Source organism: Lytechinus pictus, chromosome 7 (genome assembly GCF_037042905.1).
Source record: "Lytechinus pictus isolate F3 Inbred chromosome 7, Lp3.0, whole genome shotgun sequence".
Lineage (NCBI taxonomy): Eukaryota > Metazoa > Echinodermata > Echinoidea > Temnopleuroida > Toxopneustidae > Lytechinus > Lytechinus pictus.
In genome coordinates this window covers 10,816,717-10,838,576 of record NC_087251.1, presented here as the reverse complement: position 1 = coordinate 10,838,576, position 21,860 = coordinate 10,816,717, and the positions used below count along the sequence as shown (strand labels likewise).

Genomic DNA, 21,860 nt, shown 5'->3' with positions numbered 1-21,860 from the left:
CATTTATGAATTTATCTCCCATCTTTAAAATAAATCTTACGGCATAAACTAATACTTGTGAAAGTTTCATGCTTTAGTCATAATTTGCACAATTGTTCGGCTTATCCGCTCTACTATGTATGTAACTGGGGTTAATTTCTATTCTATGGTAGTGACTTATTAATGACTGTCCTTTTCTACTCTTTCAGTTTCACTCATCTCGATAGAAAAATACAATATTATGTAATAATTAAACACCCACATTTGAGTTATTTTGTGTAGTTTATTATCAAATTATTCAATAATCTTTGTTTACAATTAAAAAAAATATATATATGATAACATTCAATGAGACATATGACTGAGTAGTTGATGTTTAATATCATACATGAAGAGAGAAAAAAAAATTTCTAATGTTATGATTTTATATGAAATATGAATAGCTTTTGAGTTTACCAAAAATAAAATAAAATCAAATACATGAGTGAAAAAATAACACATTGAAACCCCTACATGTCATCATGCAGCAGGCCCTAATCTGTTAAAATGGAACATTATGCACTAGCTCAGATTGGATTGAAAATTATTACAAATACATTGTACACACATGTTTTATTCAATGGCATGCTTTGGCTCAGCAACAGAATTTTGATCATATCAAGGAATGTGTCAAAACACTATCAGTTGATAAAAGTATTTATTAATGATAAAAAAACATCAAATGCACAAACCATGAGAAACTTTTATATGAAATTCTGAACATAAAACATGATATAAGGAGAATAATTTCAAGCAATGAAAATTACTTCTATAAGATAATACTTCTTTGACAAAGCATGGACCTTCTACTCAGAGTAGTGACATGTAGGTCCATGGACAAACTAAATCTAATGAATGCAATAAAGACAAATTTAAAAGTTTTGATATGAAGGTGAAATATATAATTAAAATCAAGAATAATCGTTTTGAATTACAATACTTACTAAAATAAACATACACGTCAACTTTATAGTATAGAACTAGTCACCTTATTCATACTTTGGGTCTATGAATATCAAATGTAACAAAACATGAGTTTAATCTGTACATGTAAAATGTTACATGGGATGACTATATATTCCTCATTCCATTAAGATATTTTAGATGCACTATTACACACAAAGTTACATCATCTAAGTTGAAAAACAATTAAATTGCAAATATGTGTTGCATTAAAACATACGTATCAGATGATATTTTGCAGTAAGACTGATTTAAAAAATGTAATTTGCTTGGACCCAGTTTATGGCACACAACATTTTTCATCATAAATATTTAATCATGACAAGAATACTATTCCAAAAGGGCCATATGCCCCATCACCTATTGTCGTATTGTTCCTTGCAATGAAATCCTCTTGAAAATATGATGAACAAATATCGCCTTGAGCTTTTACCTTGAAAAACTAAATTTGATGAAACATAACAAGTAAAATATCAAATCAAATTAAAATGCCAAAAATGCAATACAAATAATACTTACAGATCCTCCTGAAGAAATTAGAATTATTAAAACAAAATTCTACTCTATGTTTTGTTGTGTGAAGAGTTTTTTAACTGATATGCTATTGCTTCATTAAAAATATGATAACATGAGTCTTAATGTTGAGTGATGCTAAATACCTACAATCACTTAATTTTGTTTCACATTCAAACCGTATATATATGCTGTAAATTCAAATCAATAGAAATTACAGCTGCTGATTCATTTACCTGTTACAAATATTTAAATGCATTCTGCCCTAAATGACTGGGTCAATAATATTACTTAGAGCCTTTTGGGCATCAAATCTTTGCCATCTTTTGTCTCTGGTCTAACTTCTCTCCACAACACAAAGATATAGGTCATCATCAGGTTTAAGGCTCATCTTGGAGAATTTAGGAGGAATCTGAACAGGACAGGATTAGGGGGGGGGGGAAGAGAGAAAAAAAAACATTATTATTGATTATGAGAAATCAGTTAACTGAAAACAAGCTTGTAATTGTAATTATGTAGTGACATTAGTAGGGACAGTAAATCAAATCAATGCAATGGTAAAAATGGATTTGCCTAAACTTTATGGCAACAATAATTCTTGAAATTTGCAATTCTCTGACATTTTCATTTAAAGCCTTGGTTGTATTCGGCTCAAAAGCACTAGTCTGACCAGTAACTGTGTTTGTCATGCTGTAGACATTTTTGCAATGTGTAACATAAACAAAACTAACAATTGCAGAATTTTCTGAACCAAAGTTTTGTCTTTGAGACTACATGGAGTGGGTGATGAGGGAGGAACAAAGTCAATGTTTAGAGCAGTGATTAGATTGTATGGAGGAACAAAGACAAGAGGAAAGTATGGTCTACGTTGTCTGAGGAGTTTCAGAAAACGGTAGGTGTGCATCAAGGTTCTGTACTGTCGCCATTCATATGTGATTGATGTGGTTTATACCGAGAGTACAAAAGGAGGGTTGATGAGAGATATATTGTATCCTCATAGGTTGGTTTTGAAGAGTGAGACATTGGAGAGACTTGTGGAGAAGTTTTTTTAAATGGAAGAAATCATTTGAGAATACGGGTCTGAAGGTAAATCTTGGGGTGACAAAAGTCGTATATAAGCGAGATATGGTGTTCAAGCAAGATTAGAAAGGGATTTTGAGGACAGAGAGAGAGCAATGTGTGGTGTAGAGTAAAAGGATAGGAAGAAAAATTAGGTTTGATGCTGATATGGGGTTGAAAAAGCAGTGATGGTTGACAAAGAATAATCATGTGCATAGGTTTAGGCAAGTGTTGAGGATCGTATGATAGGCATGTTATAAGAAGTGCTTATGAGGTTGACATAGGCACTTCAAGGAGGAAAGGACGGCCTAAGTGTAGACACAGAAGAAAGTGGAGAAGAGAAGGAGGGTTGGGTTAAGGATGCACTGGATCATACAGGGTGGAGGTGATAGGGGGAGGAAGAAAGGGTGGTTGCCAAACATGTGAGGTTAAACCGGCCTCATCCATTCAACAGGAATAAAAACAAATTTTAACTTTGAATTCCTGACTGCTCGAAGCCCTTTCGTTTAGGGCCTACATTGTAACAAAAATGTAATAAAAACAAGAGTTGTGGGAGAACGTTTAAAGGGGTACTCTGGGCTGGAAATAATATCTAAATAAATAGAGTAAAATTCACCGAGTAAAATGCTGAAAATTCATCCCAATCTCATAACAAATTATGAAGTTATTGAATTTAAAATATTTTCTGAAAATTTTGTGAAAAAAGTTATATGCATGTCGTAATAAATATTCATTAGGCGAGCTAATGATGTTATACCCCGACTTTCCTTTTTCTTATACTATAACAAGAAATCATAATTATCAAGTTTTTTCATACATGTGTGAATGACATGTGTCCCTTATCATAAAATATGTTGCAGCAATGAATATCTAATGAATATCAAATCAGTAGTGAATCAAATTTTGCAGTTCTTGGAGGAAAAAAATGAATAATTTGAATAAACATAATTTCAAGTGGGGATACAACATGGTCAATTTCCTCACTGAATATTCATGAAGACATGAATAGAACTGTTTCCCCAAAATAATTGCAAATCTTAAAAAAAAAATACAGTAACTTTGTTATTTCTTTTCTGATTTTAATCAAGTTTTAAGTGTTTTGTTTGTCTGATTTTTCTTTAAATCTGCATATTTTCTTTTTTTTCAGCCCTGAAGTACCCCCATTAAAGTCAACAGTGAAGGGGGGTTACATTTCTATAAAAATATACATATATTAATCGCCAAGGTAACCCCTTTACAGCAAATGAAGCAGAACTTGTCTCGCAAACTGGAGACTGTCTCTGACATTCATTGGACACTGATATTAACAGAAGTCTTTGATATTGGAGATAATCAACATCTTGTGATCATTATGATATGGTTTCTTGCACAATACAAACTTACTGAAGTATCTGGGCAGGTTTCAAAGCGGTACTTCTGAAGAAGACGAATGATGGCCATCTTCATTTCCATCAAGGCAAACCTCATCCCGATGCAATTCCTTGGACCAAAACCGAATGGAAACCAGGCCAATGGGTGGCGCCCTTCACGATTCTCCTTAGTAAATCTATCAACGAAGAAGAAAATGAAGGCCTTGTTTGTTCATCAATGACAAAAAAGAGAAAAAGATTTGTACGACTCTCGCCCAGGATTTCTCAAAGGTCACATGAAGCTCTACATAATTCCTTTGCTTAATCAGTACAGGGTGGAATTACATTTATGACCTATGATATGCTCTATGAAATTTAAACAAAATCTTCTTTTCCAGCTTTCAATTTGCTCCATATTTGTGCCCATCAAAATCTTTCCTATTCAAATTCTATTGCACTGAAAAAAATTGTAGATATTTTAGAACTTGACCTGCATATTTGTTTATTCTACCCGCAGCGAAGGAATTCATTCTTACCTTTATTTTAGTGTATACTGTATGCTACCTTCAACTGGAAAAACAATCCATCACTTGTTCTAGATAGACAGAGGCAATGCTCACTGCTCTTTTCAAATAAAGGTTAAGTGTAGAATATTCCCTTGTGTGTATAAATTACACAAGAACAGAAAAGTAAATGCATAGGAGAATTAGGGCCAAACAACAAACACTGTTAGTAAATAATGATCCTTAATTTGAACAGTTTCTCATACATGAACACTTGTTTCCAAAAGTAGATAAAAGAATGCATCCAATTACATTGAAATTCTCAGTGAATCAATCTGTGCTGGATGAAACCCAATCTTCCCCTTGATAACATCTCCTTTATGTGATTATAATAATACACAGTTGGAAACAGTAAATTGCCAATTTGTCTACTGCCAACTCGTCCACTCACCACATGGTCAACCTTCATTTATAGTCTAATGCCATTCCGTCCATTAACATTTCGTCTAACAACCATTTAGTCCAATAACCATTTGGTCCAATTATCACTTCGTCTAATTACCAGTTCATCTATGAGAATTTCGTCTCATAACCAGTTGGTCTAATATCCATTTTATTTTCATTCATTTTGCCCAATTAAAGGAGGAGTGAACTGTGTGTGGTCTCTCATTGAATGTGTGTTATAAATAAATAGTCTTAAAATATACGTTTTTAGATATCTACTAATACTACAGATAATAAATTGACCAATAATTGTATTTGTATCTAGAGAAACTAAAATGTTTTGAGAGGAAAAGTAATTGTTTTGCTACTTGGTAACATAATTATTGCGGTATAAATGTATTGAATACGTAATTAACATGTTATCATTCAAGTGGGTCTATATTACTAGACTACACTAGCATTATGGGCCAGGAAACTGGCCAGGTATGAGAAGTTGAGGACTCGAGATGGCGCTATCGGTTCGTATCTGCTTTAACACTTAGTCTAATTAGATTAATTAGACTAAATGGCTAATGGACCAACTTGTTATTAGATGAAACAGTGAGTGGATGAAATGGCAAATAAACCATGTTGATATTGGACATACTGATGGTAGACCAAATGATAGTAGACGAGTTGGCAACTAGACAAATTGGCATTAGACCAAGTGAAAATAAACCATTGAAAACTTACCTATCAGGGTCAAACTTCTCTGGGTCAGGCCAGATTGCAGGGTCACGGTGGATGGCAAAGACAGGGAACATCACTTGAACCCCTTTATTAATAGTGATACCATTGCAAACATGAGTTTCATTGCATTCTCGTTCAGTTCTGAAGAATAGGATATACATATGGTATTCAATAACATGTAACTGCAGAGCTGCCAACCTTTAAATATGAAAAGTAGTAATCCAGAATCTCAAAGGTCATAATTTTGACATAAAAGTCATAATTTCATGTGTGACACACAGAATTATGTCTTTAAATAGGTAATATAAAAAGAACAGATTCCTTTTAAAAAAATTATCCTCTTTAAAGGCTCAGATTCAGAATCATCTCTGGTACTTTTTTTGCATAAATCAATGATAAATCCAAGGGGAAAATAAAAAAACATGATCCGAGTCTCTAAATAAGCATACATGTGATGATAACATTCAGAGAGATGTTAACAAATGATGATGATGCACAGCATTTGTATGGCGTGATATATCTGTCAAAGGCGCATTGGAGGAGCCAGCCAATCTGGGTCGCCTAGAAGGGCACGCACACAGAACTATGACCCGCAGGTCTCTCCAATGAGCATCATTGGCCTCCTTCAGATGAGTTTGCCAATGCCCAATGTATTGCTTTATAGTATTAAATGTACATACTCCTTTGCCCTCAAAAGTGTAATAATTAAGGGCAAAAGCATAATGGCATAATTTGACATGAAAATCCTGCTTTTGTTTGGTAAATATTTGGCTGGGGTTTACAATAACAAACTACATAATGCTTCTCATTTTATCTTGCAACTACAAATGTTATGTCAATTACTAAAAGGCATCTATTCTCACCCACAAGATGGCCATTTATTATACAAATAATGCACATTTATGATCAAGTGTTATGTGGCGATGCTGCACACTCAAGGGTATTTACAATATGTAACAACACCGAAAATATTGGAGATGCCTATATTGTCATTAACATCACAAAATGTTTTAAGAAATAAATTGGTAGAAGAAATATTTTATAGAAAAGTTTGTTTGAAGCGGTCTCATCCATTTTCTAACATGACTTCACAGGAATATTTATGCGTATGCATGTATAAGCACATCAAAATCCTTACCAATGGGTTTTTCTTTGAAAGAACATGTATTTCAAATATTATCCCAGCTTTTATGCGCAATGGGGAAAACAATACACCAACAAGTATAGCGCCTCTGGCAGTCTCACCTGCATTACGCGATTCAATACAGCAGCAGTGCTGACTTTGAAAACTACTATAAAATATTCATTCACAAAAACACCATTCATATAATGATACAATACTACGTTCATTGACTCTAAATGACATTTGACCTTGATCATGTGACCTAAGACTTGTCAGTGATACTTGATTACCCATATGTCCACAATTCATAAACTATATCCATTAACTTTGAAAGTTTTGACAGCAATTTAATAATTGCCTCCAACATGACCAAAGTTCATTAACCTTAATGACCTTTGACCTTGGTAATGTGACCTGAAACTCACACATGATGTTCAGGGATACTTGATTACTCTTATGTCTAAGTTTTATGAATCAGATCCATAAACTTACAAAGTTATGATGGTAATTCAACAAATACCCCCAACTTGGCCAAAGTTCATTGATCTTAAATGACCTTTGACCTCAGACATGTGACATGAAACTCGCACAGGATGTTCAGTGATACTTGATTACTCTTATGTCCAAGTTTTATGAATTAGATCTATAAACTTTCAAAGTTATGATGGTAATTCAACAAATACCCCCAACTTGGTCAAAGTTCATTGACCCTAAATAACTTTTGACCTTGATCATGTGACTTGAACCTCAAGTAGGATGTTCAGTAATATTTGATTACCCTTTTTCATGAACAAGGTCTACATACTTTCTAAGTTATGACATTTCAGAAACTTAACCTTAGGTTAAGATTTCGATATTGACTCCCCCAACAAGGTCTAAGTTCATTGACCCTAAATGACCTTTGGCCTTGGTCATGTAACCTGAAACTCGGGCAGGATGTTTAGTAATACTTGATCAAACCTATGTCCAAGTTTCATCAACTAGGTCCATATACTTTCTAAGTTATGCTGTCATTTCAAAAACTTAATCTTTGGTTAAGATTTGGTGTTGACGCCGTCGGAAAAGCGGCGCCTATAGTCCCGGGGGGGGGGGGGGGGGAGCACTCAAATCATTTTTTGATGGGGGTGTGCCTCACGAAACTCAGAAATGGGGTCTAAGAAACTGACTACAATGGTAAAGTACGGGATCTTGGGAACTAAATATATACCGCGCGGTGTGAAAAACAGGGTCTACGGAACGGGATCGCGGCACTATATAATTACGTGCACGCTAGCGCTGTGCATGCGCTAGACATACATGGAGTGGCTACTAGTTACATGTATATGGAGTGAGTTGCGAAGCTGTGCGTGCATCTCTCGCATGTGGCGATCGCGCTTGACAATTTTGGCAGGGCTGGGGAACTGATATGTCTTGCGATTGGGGCTGGGCGGCTTCTGAACTGAAATTTTGTCATTCGGAGTATCTAGAGAACTGAAAATTAGGTCTGAAAAAGGGGGTCATGCAAGCGGCACGTCCCCATACCACCAATATATGTGAGTGCCCCCCCAGTCTCATTCTGCTATGCACGTGAGATAAAAATGCACAGTGCTGCATCAAAAATGCATGGCTAGAAGGTTGCACAGAATTTAAGCATGAGCATGCAACTTGCACATGCATGCACATGCTATTTGCTACATCCTTGATCCTTGTTTTATAATTAAATACTCACATAATACCGGCAGGGTAGAGTCGAAGAGTCTCACAGACAACATTGTCCAGATAAGGCATCTTTGCAATGGATGTATAGCTAACATCATCTCTAGTTGGAGTCAGACTGTCAATTTCTTCAATGAGTTTTTCTTGAACATCAGGATTTGCAGCCATGGCATATGCCAAGAATCCAAGAGTGACATTGACGGTTTCATAACCAGCCAAAAAGAATATCATAGCCTAGTAAATGGAAGAAGGCAAGTAAAAATACATTGTCTTGAAATTATGCATGTGTAGGGATTGATTTTGTACGTTTATTTCTTTCCATTCTTATTCAGGAATCATCCCCTTTTTATATTAGAACATCCCTCATTTATATCCACCCTTTTCATCCTAACTCTGTACAGCTCTCTCTTACACATTAACTGCTGTACACTCCTCACACAAGGTTCTTTTGTATTAAATCACTCCACCATCCTTCATACAGCTTCCTTCACTCCTTTCTCTCTCTTACTCTCCCTCTCCTTCCACCTCTCTCCTGATTGGTTAAAATGTTAAGTTGATGCACTCAAGCTTAGATAATTTGCATATAGTTTGAATAGTCAATATATATCTTTTGTTTGTATATTTGAATATTCAGTTAAACTCTGTTAATTGATTTACATTTATATGAATATTGATGTGCCTTAACTAATTTGCATGGAATGTTACAAAGAATGCAACAAGGCTTTGAATAATTAAAACCTGGGAGTTGGCCAGTAGGTTCTCAACCTGACAACATGTCTGCTGGGCTGCCTCTGTGTTAAGAGTACTAGGAATGTGAAATTGTCAGAACCCCGTACTACACATGCATGAAATATATACACATAGTAAAACAAAATATCTTAAGAGGTCATCTCATTCATAACAAACAAAAAGAATGGCCTTAATCATCACAGACAATGGAAATAATTAGGGAGAAAATATGAAGCTTAGATTATAAATGACCAGCATGCAATGGAATCTTTCAACGTTTATGAAACGTTTTGATAATGTGAAAACAGTCAGTTGCAAACACTTCATATTAATTGTCCAGTCTTTCTTTTAAAATGTTTGAATAGTGCATTTTTCCTCTTTATTCTATAACACAAATACGTTTTACATCTATTACAATTTTGAATTCTCTATTTTCGGATAATAAAGAAAACTTTAATAATGAAGGGTTTTAAAGATTTCTTTTTGGTTTCGGAAATCTAAAAAAAAATGTATGCAAACAGAACAGAAAATTAATCAAAATTGCTGAAAGATATATCTAACTAACTGAATTGAAAAAAAATGATTACATAGATACACATACCTGACCATATATCTCATCCCTCGTTAGAGTTGTCTTCTTGCTCTTCTTGAAGTAGCTTTCATTTTCCTGTTCATCAACTGAAGCATGGATATCATCTTCTGATTTCTTCTCCTGCAATTTCTCTTCTTTTATCTCACTTTCTGATTTGTATCCCTGCTCTGCATTCATTAAAATCTGAAGAAAGTCCTTCATCTGAGAAAACAGTGTATATGAAAGGGTTAGTGGTTATGATAAGTAAATGTATTACTTATTAGTGATTATGATCTGAACAGATCAGTGCCACCAGCAACAAAGTTAATGTTCACCATTTTATCATCCTGAATTTCCTGTCTCTCAGCCTTAAGGAAATATTAAAATTCTGAAATTGACAATATTTTTGTTATGCCTGCAGTCATTTCTGACCAGTTTTTAATCAAACGTTTAAAAGATTTATGACTGAAGTGAACTGGGAATGTTTAAGAATGATGAACAGACAACCATTGGTATTGAACAAGTTTCATCTTTATTAGCATATCTATTATTTAGTGACAGGATCAAGGACAAGCATCGTTAAACAAAAAAACAGTCACAATAATGTTGGTCGTCTCAGTCGATAAGATGGAGCCTCTTTACTTCACAAAGCTGGCCAATAAGGGCCAATGATAGTACACATATATAATAATTGGCATTTATCAATCTACGACTGCTATTTTATCATAGTATTTCAAGCAGCCTGTTAGGCGCACATTTTGCTAAACCAATCACAATGACGGTTGTTTCCTACCGGTACCCAATTAGCACCTGGGTGAGAGTGGCAAAGTGTGGATTGACTCCTTGCTAAAGAACGCTAGGCTATGGTGCGATTCAAACACATTACCCTCTGATTACAAGGCGAGTCAGAACCGTTACACCACGGCGCTTCTACACAATATATAACCCTTTCCAAGAGAGGGCAGCATTCCACAATTGGGTGATCAATTTCCATCCTGTGTTAAATTTTCTTTCCCTTCTGATAACTTTCTTAATTAATGCAATATCAACCTGACATCTAAATAGCTCCTTAACCATAAAATCACAATTAAACCATATAATCACATCTCACCTATTGAGGTAAGCAAAGCAATGAAACTTTACAAACATTACAAACAGGAATGCAAAAAAGGTCTTCACATAAATTCCAACAGTTATCAATGGGTGAATGCTCAACAAAGTAAAAAAAGTACTGCTTCAGTAATTACCACTTGCCTACCGAGAGGCTGTTAACTTTTTCAAATGTGAACATCAACATACAGAGTCTTAGCTCATCCCACCGCTGCCACAACATTAAATGAAGACATTAGTCACAATAATCTTGGTGGTGTAATTACATAATTTTGGATTTGCATTACAATAATCCCTTTATCCTCACATTTTCTTTTTCATTTGCTACCAAACCTGGATTTAAGCATTAAACATGAGCTTGTAAACTAATCAAGTTACGGCAGACCTTTCCATAGTATACCTTTGAGCTTGGATTTTCCCTGCGAGCTGTGATTGTTTGATCAATTACAGAGATGAAGAATTGCTGAACTTTATATGACAGAGCACTGACTCTAAAGTAATCCATCACTTTACCAATGGTAGGGAAAACACCTGAGAACAGAAAGAGTATGAAAAATTAACAATTGATAATGATGAATTTGTCTGCATTTAACCCATTCAAAGGTCAAGTTCCCCTAATAATAACCTGCATAAGATGAGAAAAAAAAGACAAAGCATAACACTGAAAATTTCACCAAAATTGAATATAAAATTAGAAGAGATGTAGCATATAATAAAAGAAACATGTTTTTACTTGTATATGATGCAATCTGACTGCTCTTGTTGAGGCCGAGTTGATCTGTTATACATTGAATAATTGAATACAGTTTTTTTTCTCTAAAGTATGGATAGATCATTAACTTACTTATTATTTATTTATTTATTTCAGTAAGTATTTATTTATTTATTCATTCATTCATTCATTCATTCATCCATCCATCCATCATTCATTCATTCATTTCTTTAGTTATGTATTTATTTATGCATTTTTTAATGCAAGTATTTATTTATTTATTTATCAAAAGATATTTTACATGCAGGATAACATGTTCAGGTAGATTATTGTTTGCTTCAGGTGTTTGCAAATTATTTGACTGATGGATATGTATTTTGTTACCATATTCCATTACTTGTTGTAGTTTATACTTTTCGTTGTTACAATATATTAATGTTTTATACTAACAATAGGACCCCATTGGAAATAAGCCTTTCAGCTTTCATGGGCTATCCTGTCAATGTATTCTTCCATTTCATTATAATCACCTGTGATATTCTTGACAAATAAAATCAATCAATCAAATAATGTACACTGTTTTTCAACATGGTCCTGTCGACATAAACAACTTCAACAACAAATACAAAAATATCTCCTAAAGTCTGAGTAACATAGGTATTATTAACAATAAACATCTGAGAAATGAATGTACATGTGCACCAGGGAGGCAAATATCAAATTATTGAATATAACCTGCATAAAAATAGATAGCATAGAGAGTGGGGAGAATACTAAGAAACATGGATATTCTTGTATTTTTTTTTAAATAATTGTCTACAGAACTTGCATTTTGTAGATCAGAAAGTAAATTATTCCCTACACTTCCTCCTGCATATCATAGACCATTATTAAAGAATCATTGGTTTTGTAGATAGGATGATGATATTCAGATGCATGTTATTTTGATATATATTGGGAAGGGTCATTAAACTGTTTATCTTAAATTTTCTCTTGAAATCCATTTCAATGATTCATCACAAGACCATCTCTTAATCACCTCTATCATATCAAATATATATCAAATCAACTCACCAGCAACCAGTACTTTCAATGATATTCTATTCTTCATCAACTCCTTTGCATTGGTGACGAATGGATCACTTGGGTTGTTCTGTGAATTTACCTGTAGTCCAAAAGCACATTTAGCAATTCCATCCATCGTGAATGCTTCAAATAAACTACGTTACACAATCATAAGAGGAAAGAGAAAGGGGAAAGAAGAAAAACGGACAGTTTATTGCAGTTTCTAATTGGAGTAAAAAAAAGTCATTAAATCAAAGTAAATTGTCCCTATATCATTGTGGATCAAGAACTTATAGATACAAAAACTTTTTTCTTTTTTACAAATCATGAAATCTAAGCTGAAAATATATCACCAACACAACAGATAAGCCCAAACAGGACATTGGAATATCATTATCGCTTGGAAAAATATCTGACACCTGACTGGAATGCCAAGCTTATTCTCAGCCATTGCATGGTTTTGATAGAACCTTTACTGTGTCAGCTTCAAAATACTGGAATGATTTGCCACTTGCAATTAAATAGTCTCCATCACAAGCAATTTTCAGGAAAGCATTACAAACCCATCTTTTTTGTACTTTGTAGTGTTAAGATCATATTGGCACACATTGTTAATTTATACACAAAAACATTTGGATGATCATTTTACTTGATATTATGGGGGGGGGGGCATCGTGGTCTAGTAGTTACTACTCTCGTCTTTCAATCAGAGGGGCGTGTTTTCCTTCAGCAAGAAATTTACCCACATAGTGCTGCACTCGACCCAGGTGAGGTGAATGGGTACCCGGTAGGATTTATTCATGCTTTAGCGCCTATATGGCGGCTCAGCTACAGCCGGGGTAATAATATAATACCAAGTATCAAGCGCAGTAGAGTATATGCAATTATACTCTGCGCTATATAAATGGACCATATTATTATCATATTATTCAAACCAATTTTGTCTTTGTTGACATTCATGTTTAACAAGAATTCTACTAGGGTTTGAGCTTTTTAGGTGGTCTGTCTCTGACAGATCACCTCTTAATTTCGTCAGAATTTTCTTTCTTTATTTCTTTCTTTCTTTATTTCTTTATTTCTAGCACCTATGTTTGTCGCCGACTTTTCTCCGAATTGGCAGAATCAATTTGGCTGATTTTTCTGTCATATATAGAGTCTATCATAGAGACGGCATACTAAGCTTTTCAAGGTCATCTGGTCATAACGTCATCTACGCGCCATTTTGTAAAATTCTTAATTTGATCATATTAACATAACGGATCATCAATAATCAATCATATTTACATCAAATAAACTTTAGGTCAAAGGTCGTCTGTCAATGTCATCAAAGGTCATGTAAGGTCATGACGCGGGCGTCAAAGCTAAAAAAATTCTCAAAATGGCCTATAAAATATTTTGGGTACGTTTCAGGTCATTTTAAGCATTTCAACATTTTGCGTGCGCGCACGTATGTGCGAGCGATTTCGTGCGTAACAGCATTACGCAGCATAAATTTGCTCTTTTTTCTATGCGTATCTATTATTGATATAATTCTAATCAAATTGATACCTCGATCAGCTCTCTACGATCATTAATGAGGGAATGAGCACCCATTAAAGTTTGCAGCACGTGTGCGCGCGAGCTCTTTCCATAGGCTCTATATGGCAAAAACATGCCTATTCAAAATTCACTGTACACTGTAGCTCTTTAAATAGTCCGTTGACCCCCAATTTTTTTTTCATATATCGATAGAGTATGAGTTGTAGATTTGATTTCATGTCACCATTGTCCCTCAATTTGATCATGACGTCATCAAAATCGCGCCGAAACTGAAAATTTCATTTTTTTCAAAAGTGACTTCATCAAATTTATGCAAATTTGGCTCTAACTCCTTGAATATTGGTCAATTTTTGCCCAATTTTGTATTTGTTGTAGCTTAGGTCTTACTCTTTCTGATTTATTACCTTTATTTCTCATTTTAATAAACGGATTATCCTGAAAAATTTCAAATAATAAAGGCATGTCATTTTTACTCACTTTGCGTGTAATCTCTATGGGACATGACTTTTTCTCAAAACTGGATTCTACATTCCTCTATTTCGTGAGCAATATCTCCACAATTTATTGTCGGTTTTGGCTGAGCTTTAAGTATGATGTAGCTGAGCTCCTGGGCTATCACAGATGTTCCCTCCATTTTTTTATCAGATGCCGGGATCATGCCCATTTTTCGTTTGCAAAGTTGGATTTGTAATTCTCAAATTTGCTTACGTGTAATCTCTATGGGAACATGTAATCTCTATGGGGAATATCGTGGCTGAATGGATAACGCACTTGACTTGCGTCTTTGGGGTCCCAGGTTCGATTCTTGGGGTGCACAAGATGATATTTTTTTATTCTTTTTTTTTTCTTTTTACCACCTCGTACATGATCCTTTATGACAATTAAAATGTATAAAAGTTAAAATATAGCAAGATAAAACTGAATAATGGCAAATTATAAAGGCATGTCATTTGTGTTCATTTTGCGTGTAATCTCTATGCATGACGAAAGAGCTCCGTTTGATAACACTATACCCCTCTTCTCCAAGTACGAAAACCCTACTGCCCCAGGCATGCAATGTAAGTATCAAAACACCTGTTTCTTGACCTCGGTCCGAAGATAACACAACAGCCCGAGTGCGGTCCGGGAAAACATGTCGCCATTTTTTATTCACTTACTTTCCTTATTTCGAGGTTGATTTTCTTTGTTCGAAATTGAAAATGGGCTAGCATTGAATTTCTGAATACAATATGCCTTTGAAAACGTGATTAAATATCGAATACAATAATTTAATTCCGAAGGTCCTTCTACAGGCAGAGAAGACTTACGTAATAGCACAGCTGTTGTTATCATTTCGTCCTTGGCTCAACGCTCATAATCTGGCCTGTGGGGATTACCTGGCCAAGCGGGGTTGATCAGGTGGGTGTTTCATAAAGCTGTTCGTAAGTTAAGAGCGACTGGTGATCATGTCTTGCGGTAAATGGTACAATTGGCGATGATCACCAGTCGTTGTTAAAGTCGCTCTTAACTTACGAACAGCTTTATGAAACGACCCCCAGGGCTTGGAAATGATGTTTTAGATTTTCAAACGCAAAATGGGGTGAAATACCGCAGTTTGCAATCCGAACTGCGGTCCGTTCCCAAACGGGGGTAAGACGTAATGGGAGATGACTTTTCTCAAAACTGGATTCTACATTCCTCTATTTCGTGAGCAATATCTCCACAATTTATAGTCGGTTTTGGCTGAGCTTTGAGTATGATGTGGCTGAGCTCCTGGGTTATCACAAGAGTTCCCTCCATTTTCCGATCAGATGCCGGGATCATGCCCGTATTTCACTTGCAAAATTAGATTTGAGATTCTCGTATTTTGCATACGTGTAAAGTCTATGGGAAATATTTTAGCTCAATCGGTTAGGCGTCAGACTTGCATCTCATTCAGTCATGCGGGCAGGGGTTCGAGTCCGAGGGTGAGCATGTTTTTTTTTTTTTTTACTTGCGCAGGATCAATTATAAGAATTCTGATAAATAATAGTTAAAATATTGCAAAATAAAACAGATAATAATTACTTTTTCCATATTATATCTATCTAATCATATCCGTCTATCTATCCGCTATCTATGTTGTAAATCTATCTATCTTTCTATCTATCTATCTGTCTGTCTATCTATCTACCTACATGACATATCTATCTATCTATCTCTCTGTATAATATATATCTATCTGTTTGAATATGTCTCTCTCTTTCAATCTATCTATAGATCTACATGATATATTTATCTATCTATTTTTTTCTATCTATCTCTCTATCTGTATGTCTGTCTGTCTGTCTCTCTATTTTCTATCTATCTATGTTCTATCTATCTATCTATTTGAATTTGTCTAATTTATCTATCTAATCATATCCGTCTATCTATCCGCTATCTATGTTATAAATCTATCTATCTATCTATCTGTCTGTCTGTCTATCTACCTACATTTTATATCTATCTATCTATCGATCTCTCTCTCTGTCTAATATATTTATATATATATCTGTTTAAATATGTTTATCTATCTATCCATCTATTTATCTACCGTAACTATCTATCTATATGTTTGTCTGTCTGGCTATCTATCTATCTATTTCTCTAATAAATTATATATTTATCTGTTTGAATATATCTATCTTTCTATATCAATCTATCTGTCTCTCTCTATCTATCTATCTATATGTCTGTCTGTCTATCTATCTATCTGTCTATCTATCTATCTACATGATATATTTATCTATCTATCTATCTTTCTTTCTCTCTATCTCTCTATCTGTATGTCTGTCTGTCTGTCTCTCTATCTATCTATTTTCTATCTATCTATGTTCTATCTATCTATCGTATATCTATCTATTTGAATTTGTCTGTCTATCTGTTTATCGATCCATTTATCTTTCAATCTAATATATATTTATATGTTTCAAATATTATGTATGTTTATCTATCTATCTCCTATCAATATATCCACCTTTATTTTATATATCATCCAATCCATCTATCTATCTATCTGACTATCCATCTATCTGTTTAAATATGTATGTCTATCTTTTTATCTTCCAATCTAATGTCTACTGATCTGTTTAAATAATTATGTCTGTTTATTTGTCTATCTAATATCTATCTATCTATTAAATCTGTTTAATATGTTATTCTATCTGTTTATCTATCAATAAATATATCGATATATTTTCTGTCTGTCCATCTGTGCATATATAATATCATAATCACCGTTATCATCATCATCATCTTATTTGTCATCAATCATAATTATCATCATCCTCATCATCATCGTAATTTTTGTCATCAATCATTATCTATCTATTTATCTATGTATCTATCTATCTAATGTCTATCTGTCTATCTATCTAATACGTATTTATATGTTTATATATATATATCTCTATATCTATCTATCTATCTATCAATCTATCTATCTATATATCAAGATATAATTTATCTACCTTTCTTCTATTAATCTATCCACTTATATAAATATGTATGTCTATCCCTGTAGACAACGGTACAATGTTCGGCAAGCCCAGATAAATTTATTGAATGTAATATTTTCTCACCTGACACTACAATTAGATATCTCTTAAAACAGAACTTGAACGCTAAAATAGGTTCATTTTTTTGGTAAGGTTCACTAACTTGTAAGCACCACTGTATATATTATTTTCATTGAAATAGGTTGTATGATAGTACGCTATGATCTGTCAATATCAAGTTACATTGATGACCACCTCGCTAGTCTACTACCACCCCCATCTGAGCAGATCATTAGACTTATATGAACTTGATATGTGCTATGGATATGACCGTTTGCTTTTGAAATAAGGACTGAATTTCAATTTCATCCAAGATTTTGGTCTGAAATGGCCTTTGACCTGGGTCCAATGACCTGAAAGTTTTTATTCACACAATGGGTGACTGAGGCTTAGGACTATGCAAACTTAATTCATGGAATTTTTTTTTTTTCAGAGAACAAAATAGGGCCTAGCTAATATATTTGATAACAAAAAACAGAATTCATTGACCTCGGTTGACCTTGACTTTTAAATACATTATTAAGTTCATGTTAAATTTATATTCTGATTCAATAAAACCATATTCCACACAAATTTTGTTGACTTTAGTAAAGTTAAGTGATCTGAAATGACCTTTGACCTTGACCCATGATCTGAAAATGTACTCATAATGCTAATACCGAATAAATGATAACTACTCTATTCAATTTTAGCAATATAAGGGCCTTGTGATTTAAAAATAATCTTGAAATGGTTAACCTTCGGTTAAACTGCACGGTTCATACAAATTTATTTACCCTATAGGGCCTAATAGTGTCACAAAATCTGTCATCGGTGCAGTTAGCAAACAGGCCCTCCACAATGTAAAAATGATTACAAGGTGTATGACATGCTCTTAACAATGAAAAGGGAATTAAAATTGTCAAAAGCAGGGGGAAAATATTTGGTCTAAATTGGCCTCTGAAGCCTTAATTTCCAACTCTAATAAGTAAAAACCTGTAGATCTCCCGGGGGGGCCACTTCCATTGACGAGTGGATACCATGCGCGACCATGGGGTCTCGAAAAGCACCCTAAACACGTAATTTCCATATTCTGAAAATGCACCCCTTAACAAGTATTGGCGTGTGAAACCCTACCCTTAACAAGTATTGGGAACAAAACAATATTCTTGGCAAATATTCTCCGAAATGAGCCCCTAAACAAGTACAGGAATATTTTATTGTTATGTCACGGGTCCTTTGGTCATCGATTTTCATTTGGTTTAGTACGACCCCACCTTCCACACCTCGCGCAAATCGGACTCTAAACACGTAGTGTTGGGGCAAAAAGGACATCATTTATAAAACATTTTGATTTTGTTTTATCATCCCCGCAAATTTGACCCTAAACACGTAACTTTCCTAGCGAAATAGATACCCTTTTTTCATTATTTTTGTGTTTTTTACACCCTTATCACATTACATACGTAACGTGCCCTATATTGAAAAATACATCCTTTTTACGTGTTTTTTTGGTCGCGCATGGTATCCACTCGTCAATGTAAGTGGCCCCCCCGGGATGTCTATCTGACTGTCTATTTATCTTTCAATCTTATATCTACTCATTTGTTTAAATAATTATGTATGTTTATCTACTAGTATTTATCTTTCTACGACACACCACCTAATTCGTCCGCATGACGAATTAAAATCTAGTTCAAGTTGTTCCTATTAAAGAGGTAGCTTACTTGAAGACTTTCACCTTGCTGTCTTTCTTCTGAATTGCTCCAAAGTTTTCCACCAAACTATCAATGGATTCATTAAGTAAACCTGATAGCTGAAATAAAAAAAAATATCAAAATAACATGCAAACTTAAGAAAGTTCAGTGCGTACCATGAATATAAACTACTACACTATGCAGCATAAAAATGTGATTTCCTATTTCAGCACCATACTATGAGGCGCCGATTGTACCAATATTATATAGAACAATTATTTGTTATATAATCATTATTTATTAAATAATAACTATCATTTATATATAATTTACATTTTATTTGTAAATAATTACTATTATATAAAATAACATTTCTAATTATTTATATATAATTCCAAGTAATACTTCATTATTTGTAAATAATAATAGTTCGACATTCCATTATTTATAAATAATGATTATTTGTTTTTCATTATTTATAAATAATGATTATTTGTTTTCATTATTTATGAATAATGATTATTTGTTTTCATTATTTATAAATAATGATTATTTGTTTTTCATTATTTATAAATAATTTTTATTTGTTTTTCATTACTTATAAATAATGATTATTTGTTTTTCATTATTTATAAATAATGATTATTTGTCTTTTATTATTTATAAATAATGATTTTCGTTTTTCATTATTTATAAATAATGACACTACATACTTCGTTATTTATAAATAATTGCAATTCGTTTTTCCATTATTTATAAATAAGTTTTCTATTATTTATAAATAATAATTATTTATTAACAATGCCAGTGCACATTTCTTTATTTATAAATAATTTGTTGAGTTTCCCATTATTTATAAATAATGATTATTTGTTAAATAATGAAAACTCTACTTCATTATTTATAAATAATTTTTTCGAGTGCGCCATTATTTTCATTATTTATAATCATTATTTAATGTTCGAGTTTCCCATTATTTATAAATAAAGATTATTTGTTAAATAATGAAATATCTACTTCATTATTCATAAATAATAATTTTGTTTCAATATCCCATTATTTATAAATAATCATTATTTATAAACAATTTTTACAGTTTGCCATTATATACAAATAATCATTATTTATATACAAATAACCATTATTTATTAAATAATGGAAAACTCGCTATAACATGCAAATGTGGGACCGCCCATGATATGAATATTCATGATGCGATTTCCTTTTTCGTGATTTTTCTTCACAAATTTTTGTCCGTTTCCTCTTCATAATGGCATTTCTTGAAGCAATTTTCTAGGGATATGGTCTGATTGTAATATTCTTCATTTTCTATATAACTTCGTCTTCGTAGAAATATCAAAAAGTGTAATTTTATACGATTTTTCCTACAGTTCACAATCCCCGTAGGCACGGTGTATTTCACCTTTTCTCTCTGATCGTAGGAACAACCCAAGGGTTCATTACATGTTGTCGCGCACAGAAAAATTAAGCCATAGAAGTTGCGTGTTGTGGACACCAGAAGTGAGATCCCAACACGCGAGACTCACTTGTTAGAAATCCACTGAAAAATGCGGTTCATGGTGCGACCTTAGTATACGGTACCTCGCAATACAAAATATTACGTTGGTTGGTCCCCGGAACTGTCGGGCGGAATTTAGCCCGAAATCCGGATCCTTAATGGAAGTGGATCAAGTGCATATGAGCTAAGAGAGTGAGTGTAAGTGCATCAGGCCCTTCTACTTTCTATAAACGTGTAAACTCGTTCTCAAGTTGAAAGCGACACAGCGAAGCGACCAAGCTTGTCATTTGGTAGACATGAATAACCGTCGTTTCTGGGGATTTATTCAACAATTTCTGACATTTTACTATAATCCCCATTTACCAATACCAATACATTTATGTATTGGTGAGTGAGCCAACGCAGTTCAGCAGAACAACCAAAATACAGAGACTGAAGCTTTTGGTCTATTGGTGAGTGAGCCAACGCAGTTCAGCGGAACAACCAAAATACAGAGACTGAAGCTTTTGTTCTAGTCATTTGGGCACTTTTTGGAGTTTTAAAAGTGAAATATGAAGGCTTTCGTGCACACTTTTGGTGAATTTTGTGATAATTTTCAATAGAAAAATAAGTTTTCAAAAATTTAGGGGTCATCATGCCCCCGTATTGTCGTTGCGAGCATTTTGGGGAAAAATTAACTGAAAACAAAAAATTATAGAAAGTAGAAGGGCCTGATGCACTTACACTCACTCTCTTAGCTCATATGCACTTGATCCACTTCCATTAAGGATCCGGATTTCGGGCTAAATTCCGCCCGACAGTTCCGGGGACCAACCAACGTAATATTTTGTATTGCGAGGTACCGTATACTAAGGTCGCACCATGAACCGCATTTTTCAGTGGATTTCTAACAAGTGAGTCTCGCGTGCTGGGATCTCACTTCTGGTGTCCACAACACGCAACTTCTATGGCTTAATTTTTCTGTGCGCGACAACATGTAATGAACC

The 21,860-nt window shown here is 33.9% G+C and overlaps 1 protein-coding gene across 1 annotated transcript in view; it reads right to left on the bottom strand.

Moving 5' to 3' along the window:
• Nucleotides 1-248: 248 nt before the first annotated feature.
• Nucleotides 249-21,860, bottom strand: part of LOC135154705 (cytochrome P450 3A9-like) — a 28,439-nt gene continuing 6,827 nt past the window's right edge. Inside the window, exons 5-12 of the mRNA XM_064101904.1 lie at nt 19,386-19,474; nt 12,593-12,738; nt 11,207-11,337; nt 9,727-9,918; nt 8,410-8,630; nt 5,582-5,719; nt 3,937-4,099; nt 249-1,906 (exon numbers count right to left, since the gene is read on the bottom strand). Of these exons, the coding sequence (XP_063957974.1) occupies nt 1,832-1,906; nt 3,937-4,099; nt 5,582-5,719; nt 8,410-8,630; nt 9,727-9,918; nt 11,207-11,337; nt 12,593-12,738; nt 19,386-19,474 (1,155 nt within the window). The 3' untranslated portion in view covers nt 249-1,831. The remainder of the gene's footprint in view (nt 1,907-3,936; nt 4,100-5,581; nt 5,720-8,409; nt 8,631-9,726; nt 9,919-11,206; nt 11,338-12,592; nt 12,739-19,385; nt 19,475-21,860) is intronic.